Source organism: Nerophis lumbriciformis, linkage group LG24 (assembly GCF_033978685.3).
Source record: "Nerophis lumbriciformis linkage group LG24, RoL_Nlum_v2.1, whole genome shotgun sequence".
NCBI lineage: Eukaryota > Metazoa > Chordata > Actinopteri > Syngnathiformes > Syngnathidae > Nerophis > Nerophis lumbriciformis.
The window spans coordinates 11983869-11997299 of NC_084571.2; the positions used below are offsets into that span (position 1 = coordinate 11983869).

At 40.2% G+C, this 13431-nt stretch overlaps 1 protein-coding gene across 3 annotated transcripts in view; it reads right to left on the bottom strand.

Annotated features, from left to right (window-relative positions):
• Nucleotides 1–38: 38 nt before the first annotated feature.
• Nucleotides 39–13431, bottom strand: part of epn2 (epsin 2) — an 81841-nt gene continuing 68448 nt past the window's right edge. Inside the window, exons 7-10 of one of the 3 annotated variants that reach the window (XM_061981583.1) lie at nucleotides 9579–9725; nucleotides 9419–9448; nucleotides 6348–6575; nucleotides 39–3544 (exon numbers count right to left, since the gene is read on the bottom strand). In XM_061981583.1, the coding sequence (XP_061837567.1) occupies nucleotides 3231–3544; nucleotides 6348–6575; nucleotides 9419–9448; nucleotides 9579–9725 (719 nt within the window). In that variant the 3' untranslated portion in view covers nucleotides 39–3230. Of the gene's footprint in view, nucleotides 3545–6347; nucleotides 6576–9355; nucleotides 9449–9578; nucleotides 9726–13431 lie in introns of all 3 variants that reach the window. The other 2 variants (XM_061981582.1, XM_061981584.1) reach the window with 2 other exon arrangements.

Below are 13431 nucleotides of genomic sequence, written 5' to 3' on the forward strand. Positions count from 1 at the left end.
TTTGCACTGTTTTCATGTTGAACAAGAAAAGACAAGAGTTCAGAGCAGAAGTGATATAATTTTATTTTGAACCAATGCAGCTACACTCGTCCTCGCCGCGCTCCTTTTTCTTTTAGACGCCGTTAAATTCCACGGGGACTTCTTTTTTTCTACAAAAACCCATTAGACTGAGAACAAAAAATAAGGTCAACGGAAGAACGTTATGTTACAATAGTACAAATGATAAATTATATTATACAGTTATAATGCCGACAGCTTGTAAGCGATAAAAAGCAGCCTGCTCCCCAGTACTGTGAGAAAGGAATAGAAAGGTGGCTATTATTAACGCCTATAAAGACAGGACAGTCTGTTAGTAAATACGTAACGACGCATCGCTGCCCCTCTGCGCATAAAAAGTGGTCATTTGCAGTGTCGTCTTTTTTTTTTTCATGTTCACTTGAATATCGAAGTCAAGTGAGAAAGTGTCGCTTCTTAGCTAAATGAATAATTAGCCGTACGATAAATAATTAGCCGTACGATAAAGACTATTAGCAAATCACATCAGGCATCTTTTCTCTCAATGTTTGCATATTATAGTTGTGTTGCAATTCATTCATCCATTCATCAAACCAGCCCTCATTCACGTCACATCCCCTTGAAGCTGCGCCTCCTTTTTGCCTGAGAGAAAATAAAAGGTCTGCAATGAAGAGGAAAAATGACATCAAGAGAGGAAACTAAAGTGTAAAAAGAAAATATTGGCAGTGATGGACAAATACTTATTTATCTCTTTTGGAGACTCAAACACTTTGATACAAACTTGGAAAAAAAGTAGCGTAGTGATGGGTAAATGACACCTCAGTGAGCGTGTGGTACACTCACTACCTGGTCGGCCGCCATCTGCTAATTAAAAAAAGTAATCACCTTTGACCTTTAAATAAAATCAATAGTTAGATAATATTTATATCTATTTTTTTTTACGAGTAGCTACACAAAAAAAATATGAAAAGTGCAAGGGTGGTCAATGAGCCATAAAGTAGGGCTGGGCTGCAGGAAAGAAGAAAAAAAATCGCAATTCTAATTTATCCAGATTGAAAATCAATTCATAATTCTCAAAAATTGATTGGAATTGTTTTTTTAATAAGAATCGATTATCCAAAAAACGTTTTTAGACCAGAATTAGCTTTTCCAACATGTTTTGAATTCATTAGAATTACTACACCAAATACATTGCAAGAATCGGTTTGAATCAGGAATCGATTCTCAATCAAACCGTCACCCCAGGAATCGGGTCAAATCGTTAGGTGGCCAACGATTCACACAAATTGCGCCTTAGTGAGCGCATGGCACACTCACTACCTGTATCAACCCTGCACTGATACTGTGTTGGCGTTTCCCAGTTAGATATTATATTTATATTGGGTTTCTGTTTTTTAACGAGTAGCTACACAAAAAGAAATATGTGGTGCACAAAAAAAATCATTCACATCCGAATGGCCATTCTTATTCTTCCAAATTCTAAATCGATTCATAATTTTCAAAAATCGATTAAAAAAAACAACAAAACGTTTTCAGGCCATCTCCATGCAACCAGAATGAGCTTTTCCAACATGTTTTGAAAGGGTTCCATTAGTATTACTACACCAAACACATTGAGAGACTCTGTTTGAATCAGGAATCGATTCTGAATCGAATTGTCCCACCAGGAATCGAATGGAATCGTTAGGTAGCCAACGATTCACACTCCTAGTAAATGACGCTTCAGTGAGCGTATGGCACACGCACTACCTGTATCCACAATGCACTGATGCTGTGTTGGTGTTTATTACTGGTCATTGCGTGTGACCTACAAATAAAATTAGCAAAAAATATATATTTTTTGACGAGTAGCTACACAAAGAAAATGAAAATGGGCCAAATAGTAAACATTTGGTGCACTCAGATCAAAATGTTCCCTTTCCTGCGACTTCTTTGATTACACGCTGGCTGGCACCTGTGGACCCAAATAAGTTCCCGTTTGCTGCTTCACAGTCCAGCGACACGGCCGCTGTATCGGTCACTTGTTAATGTATCGATGATCAGTATCCTTTCACCCATCACTAGCTTTCAACTACGTCGGGGGAAAAAAAAAACAGTAAGAACGGGAGTGTGTCTCAAAAAAACAAAAAACATAAACCGCTAGGACTTTGGTAACAGTTGTGCTTCTAAGGGAAGGGCTAGAAGAGGCTGCGGCGTAGAAAACACTACACTAGGGGGCGGCACGGAGTGAAGAACACTTCATTCATGACAGCATTTTGTTTCTTTGTTCCACCGCCCTAGTGTGTGTGTATAAGTGTGTGTGTGTGTGTGGGTGCGTCCACCATGTCAGTCACAGCTTGTGACCTACGTCAGAAAATGCTGACATCATTGCGGAGCCTAACTCCTCACAAGGCTGATACGGTCTCTTTCTCGTCGTACACACACTTCCCTTTGATCCTAGACACAAAACAAGTCCCACAATGCCTCAGCGTGTGTGTGTGTGTGTGTGTGTGGGCCGATACTACTGTCTACTCCTGTCTACACACACACACGCGCGGCGGGGGGGGGGTGTAAGGTTACGCGTCACCGTGAATGTTTGAGAAGCGTTCAAAGGGAATCCTGTGACGCCCGGGTATCAACGTAGAGAGTTGTGGGACGGGGGGTCCTGTCATGGGACGCCCAGTAAGTGTGGACAAAGTAAGTCCACAGTGGGACTTGTTCTAGACCCCTTCCCCGAAGCTAAGGAGTAACGGTGAGCCCAACAGTCGCCAAAATAAATTGTAAGGAAAGAAACAACAAAATGTGCAAAATCCCTGCTTAGTAACACACACACTCTCTCACACACACACATACATACACGGAGTATAAACACAACATGTCTTTGTCATTCTAACTCCAGTAAGAGAAGCCCACTGGAAGATCCACAGTGTAAAAGCACTAATATGTGCACACACACTCTCACACACACTTACACACACCAGCTGACAGGGCTTATAAAAGATTAGCTGTGGTGAGGAGATAAGATCCTGGCGTTAGTACAGTCAGGCTTGCACAGAAGGAAGGAGCGTGTCCCAAAACAACAACAAGTCTAAGGTCTGATGTGTGATGGAGGACAACACAACCAGGCGTCGTGTAGAGAGAGAAAGAGAGAGAGAGGGGAAGAGGTTAAGGTTATAAAAGGTTTAAACGGGATCAGACACCCTAAAGGAGGGGACAAGATGGCGGTGGGGTCACCTTCACAAAATAAAGGGGTTGGTGGCTCCAGTGGGCTGCGCGCCGGCCTGAGGCGGCATGCTGATCAGGGGTTGGGGCATGGACATGGAGGCGGAGATTCCGGCGCCCGAACTCATGTTGGCCATCGGGTGGTGGCCGGCGGGGGCCATGCCCGCCAGGGGCACCATGGTGACGGGCTGGCTGGACATGGGGTCGGACATGGCGGCGCCGAAACCCGAGGGCATGGGGCTGACGCGCATCTGGTTGAGGGTGGGCGGGGCGGGCTGGCCCACCTGGAAGGGGTTGGCGTGGGCGCTGGAGGCCGGGGCGGCACCACCTGCACAGGAATATGAATAATAAATGTTGTATTATCAATAACAGCTTTATTTTACAATACTGTCCGGGAAAAAAAAAATTAATAAATGTGTTGATTTGAATTAGAGCTGGGCGATAAAAGGATATCAATATATATATTGTCATAGACTTGTAATCGATATTAATGAAAAATGTGCAAAACATTTAATTTGTTCCATCTTTGTTGGAAGAAAGAGGAAGTATGGAAGCAAGGTTGGTTGCATGAACAAAGGCACTCGCTCTCTGGTAACCGAGCAACACAGGAAGTGATCACTGATCAGTGGGAGTGACATGCTAAAAGCCAATCAGGTAACAGTATCAACTATCAAGTTTGTGAGAAGAGAATGTCAAAAAAAAAAAAATTGTGGATACAAGAGGAAAAGTCACCTGGACAGGTTTTGGGATTTTTTTGAAAAGGGACCGTAGTCAGACCAATGTGGTCCGTGAATGAAACAAGGCAAGACCGCTAATACCATCTAAGCCGCGCTTACTCTTTAGAGCACAGCTGTAACTTCCTAACACTAAACCTGCAGAAAATTGTTCTCAGGTTTCTCTATGTTTATATTTTCACACGTTGCACTATTTTCTTACACTTCAGGAAGCCTTTCTTACATATTCCTTATTTTAATTCCATTTTAAGAGTGTTCAATGTGATTTTACTACTTTGTTGACATTGAGTGATTTCCATGCTTGTGTTGACATTTCCTTTCTGCCTTGATAGCTGAGGGATTATAATCAGATGAAGGTTACATTTACAATACCATTTTTTACATTTAATAGATTTTTCTCCTGTTCCTTATTTTCCATAGGTCATAAAACATAAGTAATTATCTATATTGTCCGATATAAAGCACTGATATTGTGATACAGTTTTCAGCCATAGTTCAAAGTAGTTGACAATTGTACATTTTCCTCCAACCATACAACATGAAACCAACAATTTTAAGCTGGGGTTATTAGCCCACAATTGTTGACTTTGTTAATTTTCTACAAAAAAATATTAATATAAAACAAGTTGTTCATCATGTATTAAAAAATTCCAAAACATGCATCTAAATAGTATAAAAATGATTTCACAAAAAATAACCACACCGAGTGAAGAGAATCGGTTGTATTAAATTGTATTACTATATATTTTTCATAGAGTTGGCAACACTCGTGATAAGTTACAGCTAACAGAGGATTGACGCACTGAAGAGGGTATAATAATGAGGTTATCATTTGAATAGTTGCTATTAATGTAAGTTTTGGTTAATATTTGATGGTTGGTGATGTTCATGTCCAAGGTCATTGGTATGTTCATATATGTAAAAGATGTATATGCAACAAAACTACGGAATACTCACTTCTGAGGAACAAATAATGAAATCGCCCTGTAAATGTTCATTTCCAAAGCTAATACATGCATCAGATGAAATGTGTTCGTTCGTCTGCAGTTAGAAAGGAGTGTTCACACTTTGGAGGGCTGTTGCAGCAGGTGGATTGACATGAATCATGGCTCCAACACAAGAGGCTTCAATTGAGATAAAAGTTCTTCAAGAAGGTGAAATGTTGCACAAGATGTTGATTGTTCACAATCAGCTGTGTGTGAAATGTGGAACAAGTACACACAACATTGGAAGCTTGTAAAATACTGGTAGACCAAGGACAACATCATCAGAAAACTTCCAAGCAATGTCTTGAAAAGAGAAAATGCACAAATGAAGAACAAAACTGGAGTCAGCGTCTGTGAGAGAACTGTAGAAAGCGCCTAAAGGAAACAAGATGTAAACACAGAAAAACTAAAGAAAAGCCGTCATGAACATGTAAACATAAAAAACAATGTTCCGATGGGCTAAAGAACAGCAATGGCGGACTACGGATGACTGGATGAAAGTCATATTCAATGATTAATGGTGAATCTGCATTGGACAAGGTGATGAAGCTGCAACATTTGATTGCTTTTGCTTCCAATGAGATTCATGAAGACAACCTCCTGAAGAAAACGTGCACATTTGCAAACTCATTGATGATTTGTGCTGCATGTCAGCTAATGATTGTCAGTAAATGCACATGTTTACTTTGTGTCTCCGACTCCATCCACGGAAAGGATGTTTAGGAGTGACGACATAATTTTTCTACACAATAATGCATCTTGATAGAGCAAAAAGTGTAAGAAGTTTCCTTGAAGAAAGATATATGAGGTCAATGATGTCAATCCAATGTAAAATGTGTGGTGGAAATGGCGGATGACAAGACTCCAAGCTACAATCAGAGAAAGTTCGCGCAAGATTGATGAAGAGTTCTATTTGTCACTCGTTGCCTCAGAGGCTGCAAGCTCCTTTAAAAGCCAGAGGTGGTGCAACAAAGTACTGCTGGTGTGTTAAGAGTGTTTTTCATCATTCTTTAAGTGCTTCCTCAGAGTTGAGTAAATCCATAATTTCACTCTGCTTGATTTAATAATGAAACTATTACTACCACAATTTAAATTCTTGATTTATTTGAGTGTTTCCAGCCAATAAGTTGTCATTTTAAATGACTTAAGTTTTTGTTTTGTTTTTTTTACATCATGTTTTTTTTCTACAAAATTAAACTGAATGAACATCCTCCAAATCTGATTCCGTAGGTTTTTTTTCAGGGCTGGTATAATGTTTTTTTTTCTGGCTCAAAGAAGAAAACTCTTGTATGTCCTGAAATAAACTGTGTTCTGATGAAGTATCAATATTAGTAAATGGGTTCATTTTAGTGTCTGCTAAATATAGTTCCAATTTAATAGCAGACATGTTTTCTTTTCATCCTCTGCCTACCTGCTGAAGCCAAGAATGGGTTGAACGCTGGCGCAGGTTGAGTTGGTTTGGTCACCAGAGAGTCCAAATTCACCAGGGCAGCATTGGGCCCCAGAAATGACTCTGGAGTCTTCCTGGTTGAGTTAGTGGTGGAAGAAAAGGAAGCGGGAAGCGGGTCAAAGATGTCAAGGCTGCTGCTGCTGGCAAGGCTGGCTTGGGAGGGAATAGACGACGCTATGCCACCATCACCTAGGAAACACAAGTTGTGGTTATAGCGTGTTGCCTGAGTACTATCGTCTGTCGGCTTGACTTGGTGAGCATCCGTCTGCAGGTCAGTTGCAAATAAAGTCATGGGATTATTCTTGTACGGGAGGGAGGACATCAGAGGTAGACAGCGAGCTAAGTTATGGAGGTGCATCGAACCCAGCAAGCCTTTTACGACTAAAAACACCTGACCATGTCATTGGGGCAAGTGAGCCTCACATATGGCAGAGACAAAAGGCTAGTAGTTGCGCTAACTACCCAGGAATTTGTCAGATTTGAGCCAAAGATGCTTCAGAAGCCGACTGCTTTAAAGAGTGACTGCACTTTTAAAAAAAATGTTACCTATCGTTCACAACCCCTATATATAAGACGTATGGATTTATACATTAAGTCGTAAAATGATAATAATGAAGTTAATTGTGCCAATAAATCCCTCTCAAAAACATCCACAAACCGCCACAATACTCTGTTTACATGTCGTGACCTGAATACTACCCAAGTGTTAGCGATATTGTTTTTATAGGCGCTAACGGCAACAAACTATTTTTAGCGGCGTCGTGATCACAGAGAGTTAACTGGCCTACGCTGCTACAGTGTTGACATATTGAGCTGCTGCATTGCCTCTGAGTTGGTGAAAGTTAATTATGGATGATAAACCATGTCTCTCACCTGGACAGTAGAAGGTTGTGGACATAAGCCAAGAAGTTGGTCAACTTTGAGATGGCGAGAAAGAAACAAAAAGAGGCTTGTTTGCGTAACTTGCGGGAGGATTTTGATTAATTCTTAATCGAAACGGGAAGATGTAAACATCCCAGTGAGAGCAGACATTGTACAGTTAAGTGATTGTTTTATTATTTTGATAGTTTGTATATTTTGTTTAGCACTTAGCAGGATGCTACAGGATGCTTAGTGTATCACAAAAGCTGCATCTGTTTATTAGCTTTTAAAACTTGTAGATCATTCTCCTTATATTCAGGATCAAAAATAGAAGTTTCTGGATCAAAATGTGTCCCAACGTAGTCTTTGTTGTTACTCATCAAGTCTGCCATGATTAGTAGCGTCGTTGTTAAAGGGAAAAGTGAACGTTGTGATGCATCTGTGAAATTAATACGCCGCCGTATGATTAAAATGAGCAAAATACGTAAATATTACATGTTATGAGTGGGCCTGTTACTACAGGGATTTCTCCTGAAGGAATCAATAAAATACTATCTATCTATTACACTATGTGTATAAAACATTGATGAATTAGTATTTTTAGAGCGCATTATAGGCATGATGAAACAAATCCGATTAGCTTAATTTTTAGCTGACTTTTGCTAGTGTTTATTTATGACTTAGAAAACAAAATAAGAAAAATATGTGTGTTCTTGTCTTACATAAAGATTGTGAATGATAGAAAAAACAAAAATAAATGCAGTTCCCCTTTAACAGACCACACCTCATTTTACACACTAGCTTATCTTTTGAAGAGGATGATCTTCCAAAGTGTTCTGTTCCTTGACTGTATCAGATATGACCATCACATGAACCACAGAGTCAAACCACAACAAGAAAATACAAAGACCTGTGACAAACTGTTTTTGACCTAAACAGCCCTACATCGGGAACATTTGAGTTAGTGGGTTTCTAACAAAAAAAGGCATGTCCCAAAAATCAGATGGCTCATTTTTGATGTTTAAAAAAAAAAAAAAAAAGACTACCATAAATGTCTGACTATAAGTTGCTACTTTTTTCCTACCCTTTGATCCCTGCGGCTTATTAAACAGAGCAGCTAATTTATGGATTTTTCTTCGCTGACGGCCATAATGCAAATAGTTATTAAAAAAAACAAGCAAAGACACTGAATAAGTGTTACTGCTGTCATCTTTTTGACAAGTTATTTCACTGCAGGTGCTGCAATGCTGCAGTAAGCCCTTCTGTTTAGGCTGAGCCTTCAACTGCAAGTAGAAGTGCCATTCCATCTTCTAATTGTCCATAGTGTTTCTACTCGTATGGATTCTTCATTCATCACTCCAAGCAATGATTGTAAGTTTTACAATACATCTAAAACAATTCTTACTGACTAAACCGTCCCATGTGCGATTAATGTAGGAGTGTTTTCATGCTTATTTGTACATGTTATCGTAATGTAATGAAGCTACTGTCGTTAGCATTAGCTAATATACTAACACATTTACAAGTGTCTTCGTTAGTATTGTTAACTTACAACAGCATTCTTTTTGTATCGTTTTAGTTTTGTAAATCACAAAAACGTCACCGTGGACTTAGAGTCTGTTTAGCTGATTGGAGAGCATGACAATGGTCCATGACAATGACTTCTGTTTTGTTTGAGTAAAATGGATATTTTACTGCTGTGTTACAGACACAGTTTGGTAACAATTAAGGTATGTAAATAGTCATATACAAAATATTTACTTCACAACTCATATATCTGCAGTTTATAGTCTGGTGCAGCTAATATATGGCCAAAAAATGTTTCTTCTAAAATTTAGTGTGCGCGGCTTATATACCGGTGCACTCTATAGTCCAGAAAATGCGGTAGATTCACACCCGAGTGATACCCAACCAGAGTAATCAGATGATGTTATGTTTGTCATGGGGGAACAACAACTTGCTGCCATTCTATTGCTCCAGTCCGGTGACAAATACATACAAAGACAAGACATGTGTCTGTGCCCTCCAGAAATTGTACCCATCTGAGGACACAGAGGAAAAACAACACAGACTCCGTGTCAATAGAGAGACGAGGACAGGGTGAGTACCAGCAGGGACAGAGGAGGAGGAGCGCAGGCTGTCAAACTCTGAGAAGTCCTCTTTGGACGTACCATTGGATTCAGTGAACAGGTCAAAGCTACCTACAGGAGGACAACATACACATATAAAGCAAACACGCATGGATGGAAACAGACAAAACCAATATGGATATCCTTGGAGACGAAATGAGACATGCATGCAAGGAGGTGAGTACATTTCCATGAGGGTTACCTGTGTTGGAAGCCTTGGGGCGAGTAGCGGCTGATCCCCAGGGATCAGACGCAGGGGTGGAATTTGAAGCCCAGGGATCACTGCTCTTCATGGGTGGCACAGAGGTAGGAGCCCCCCATGGGTCCGCTGCCCTTTTAGGAGTAGAACCTTGGGAGAAAGAAGGGCTTAAGTAGGCTGGGCGACAAAACAATAGTATATATTGCAAAAGATACATAATCGATATATCATTAAAGAATGTGTTTGATAAAACGTTCGATAATTTTATTTTTCTTCTTTGTAGGAAAACCAACGTGGTCTGTAAATGATGCAAGGGGGCTCGTCCCCACCAAGACCATTAATACCACCAACTTGTTTTACTACCGTTATTATTAAAGGGTTCAATGTGATTTTAGAAATGTTTTTATTTATGTGTTTGTTTTCCATGCTTGTATTGGCAGATAAGAGTTGCAGATTATTATTACTGGTTTGCAAAACATATTTTTAACCCAAATAGGTGAAATTACATATTCTCCCACGGCACACCAGACTATCTCACGGCACTCTAGTGTGCCGCGGCACAGTGGTTGAAAAACACTGAAGTAGAGTATATCAAACAGATTATGGTGTCACAAATCACTCAACTATCAAACTTTATGTCATCACCTTACTGCTCGCCGACAGACAGGCAGTTGGGGCACACCCCAGGCAACAAGCGTTCCGTTTCCATTACAGACTCGACTGCCATGTTTACATAGCAGAAGAGATTTGCACAGCAAGTGGAGCACAACAAACTAAAAATCAGCCTCCATTGCATATCTGTTGATGCTAACGGATGGATGAGGGTTGCACAGAGGTCTTGGTCAAATGTGTCCTGTGTGGAACAATTCACATCCTAACAGATGTATGTGAATGTTCTTACACAGTCTCAGAAATAGGTGTCCCTGAAGAAGGTGGGACAGGGGGGAATTTCAGCAGTATAAAAGTTTCCCCTGTGTTCTCTGCTGAATGTCACTGGGCCTGCAGAGCTGCATTCCTACTTGACAAAGAATTCTAGTTCCCAGGTAGAGGTGCACTCTCACACGTTTTTATGTCAGAACAGCAAAGTATTACATTGTTTTGGCCTTTATTCTACATTCTGAGTGTCCTGTGATGATTTTTTTTGAGAGGATATCAGGTCCCAGAGTGGGAAAATCTTGTCATGTGCACAAGCAAAACCTTTACTTTTGGACAGCAATGATGTCGCCGCCACGTCACATGACCAGAATAACAAGAGAAACCCCCTATGCGATGACAGAGGATGACAGAGGACGACAATGGCGGACGACAGAGCTGTCTTGTACAATTACACACGTCTGATGCTTTTACAACCACCAACGTGTCAAAGCTACAAAGTTTGCCATCACCTTCTTCTTGTGTTTGTGTGATGTGAAGCAGTTCATCGTCTTTCTTAGTCTAGTTTTGGTGTGTCCGCTGGCTGTCAGTGTCTGCTCAAAGCGCCAAATGCAGGTGTGGCATATTTGAAAGACTTAGCGACGTTGTTAGTAGGAAAACTGACAAAGAAGTATATAGCTATTTGAAGTATTACATAATTTTCACTTAGTGATCCTATCCTGTCTGGACTTGAATGCGCATTGTTTCGACGCCACAACCCATGAGTCGATATCACTTTAAAGGGCTCATATTTTTTTAATCTACGTTTAACACACTTCCTTGTGGTCTACAAAACATGTGATGGCGGTGCTTTGGTCAAACTTTTGCATCAATTTTGCTTATTCTTCAGGACCCTTTCAGACAGTCTCTTGAAAACAAGCCATTTTGGGGGTGGGGTGCCTTTAAATGCAAATTAACCCTTTCACGCTTCAGGTCCACACGCTGATTGAAACCATCAGCCATTTCAAAGGGAATTTCAACAAGAAACTTCAGAACTGAGATTTAAAATAAAACCACTCCGACGTTTGTTAGATTTCTCTTTCAACATCTTTCAGTACCAGTTTAATTATTTCATCTGTACTAGTGTTGTAACGATACCAATATGTTGGTACCGGTATCGGTACTAAAATTATTTCAGTACTTGTCGGTAGTGTTCTAAATAAAGGGGACTACAAAACATTTGCATTATTGACTTTATTTTAACAAAAAATCTTAGGGTACATTAAACATATGTTTATTATTGCAGTTAAGTCCTTGAATAAAATAGTGAACATACTAGACAACTTGTCTTTTAGTAGTAAGTAAACAAACAAAGGCTCCTAATTAATCATTTATCATTCTATTATTTTGTCAACATTATTAAGGACAAGTGGTCGACAATTATTTATCTACTTGTTCATTTACTGTTAATTTCTGCTTTTTTCCTGTTTTAACATGTTCTATCTACACTTATGTTAACATTTAATAATCACTTATTCTTCTGTTGTCTGATACTTTACATTAGTTTTGGATGATACCACAAATTTTGGTATCAATCCGATACCAAGTAGTTACAGGATCATACATATGTCTCATATGTCCAGGGACATATTTCTTGAGTTTATAAACATAATGTACATTGGGGGGGGGGGGGGGTAGTGGGAGAGTGGCCGTGCGCAACCCAAGGGTCCCTGGTTCAATCCCCACCTAGTACCAACCTCGTCATGTCCGTTGTGTCCTGAGCAAGACACTTCACCCTTGCTCCTGATGGGTGCTGGTTAGCGCCTTGCATGGCAGCTCCCTCCATCAGTGTGTGAATGTGTGTGTGAATGGGTAAATGTGGAAGTAGTGTCAAAGCGCTTTGAGTACCTTGAAGGTAGAAAAAGCGCTATACAAGTACAACCCATTTATCATTATTTATTTATACAAAGATATACAATCATGTGTGCTTACGGACTGTATTCCTGCAGACTGTATTGATCTATTTTGTTATGTAATGTAGGAACCAGAAATATTAATAACAGAAAGAAAGAACCCTTTTGTGCGAATGAGTGTGAATGAGTGTAAATGGGGGAGGGAGGTTTTTTGGGTTGGTGCACTAATTGTAAGTGTATCTTGTGTTTTTTTATGTTGATTTAATAAATAAATAAAAAATAAAGTTTTTATATATATTTTTTTAATTTCTTGTGCGGCCCGGTACCAAGCGATCCACGAACCAGTACCGGGCCGTTGTGGTTGGGGACCACTGCTTTAGAGCACAGCTGTAACTTCCTGGCACGAAACCTGCAGAAAATAGTCCTTCTCTGGTTTCTCTGTTAACATTTTCACACTTTGCACTATTTTCTTACGCTTTATTAAGCATTTCTTACATATTCCTTATTTTTGCACTTTCATTTTAAGATCTTATTGTTAAGTGGGCAGCACGGTGGCAGAGGGGTTAGTGCATCTGCCTCACAATACGAAGGTCCTGAGTAGTCTTGAGTTCAATCCCGGGCTCGGGATCTTTCTGTGTGGAGTTTGCATGTTCTCCCCGTGACTGCGTGGGTTCCCTCCGGGTACTCCGGCTTCCTCCCACCTCCAAAGACATGCACCTGGGGATAGGTTGATTGGCAACACTAAATTGGCCCTAGTGTGTGAATGTGAGTGTGAATGTTGTCTGTCTATCTGTGTTGGCCCTGCAATGAGGTGGCGACTTGTCCAGGGTGTACCCCGCCTTCCGCCTGATTGTAGCTGAGATAGGCTGCCGCGACTCCAAAAGGGAATAAGCGGTAGAAAATAGATGGATGGATGGATTGTTAAGTGTTTGATGTGATTTTAAAACTTTGTTTACATTGTTTGAGTGTTTTTCCATGCTTGTGTTGACATTTCCTTTCCTTTCTGCCTTGATAGTTGCGGAGATTACATTTAGAGGAAGGTTACATTAGAAATACACATTTTTACATTTAATATATTTTTCCCCTAGTCC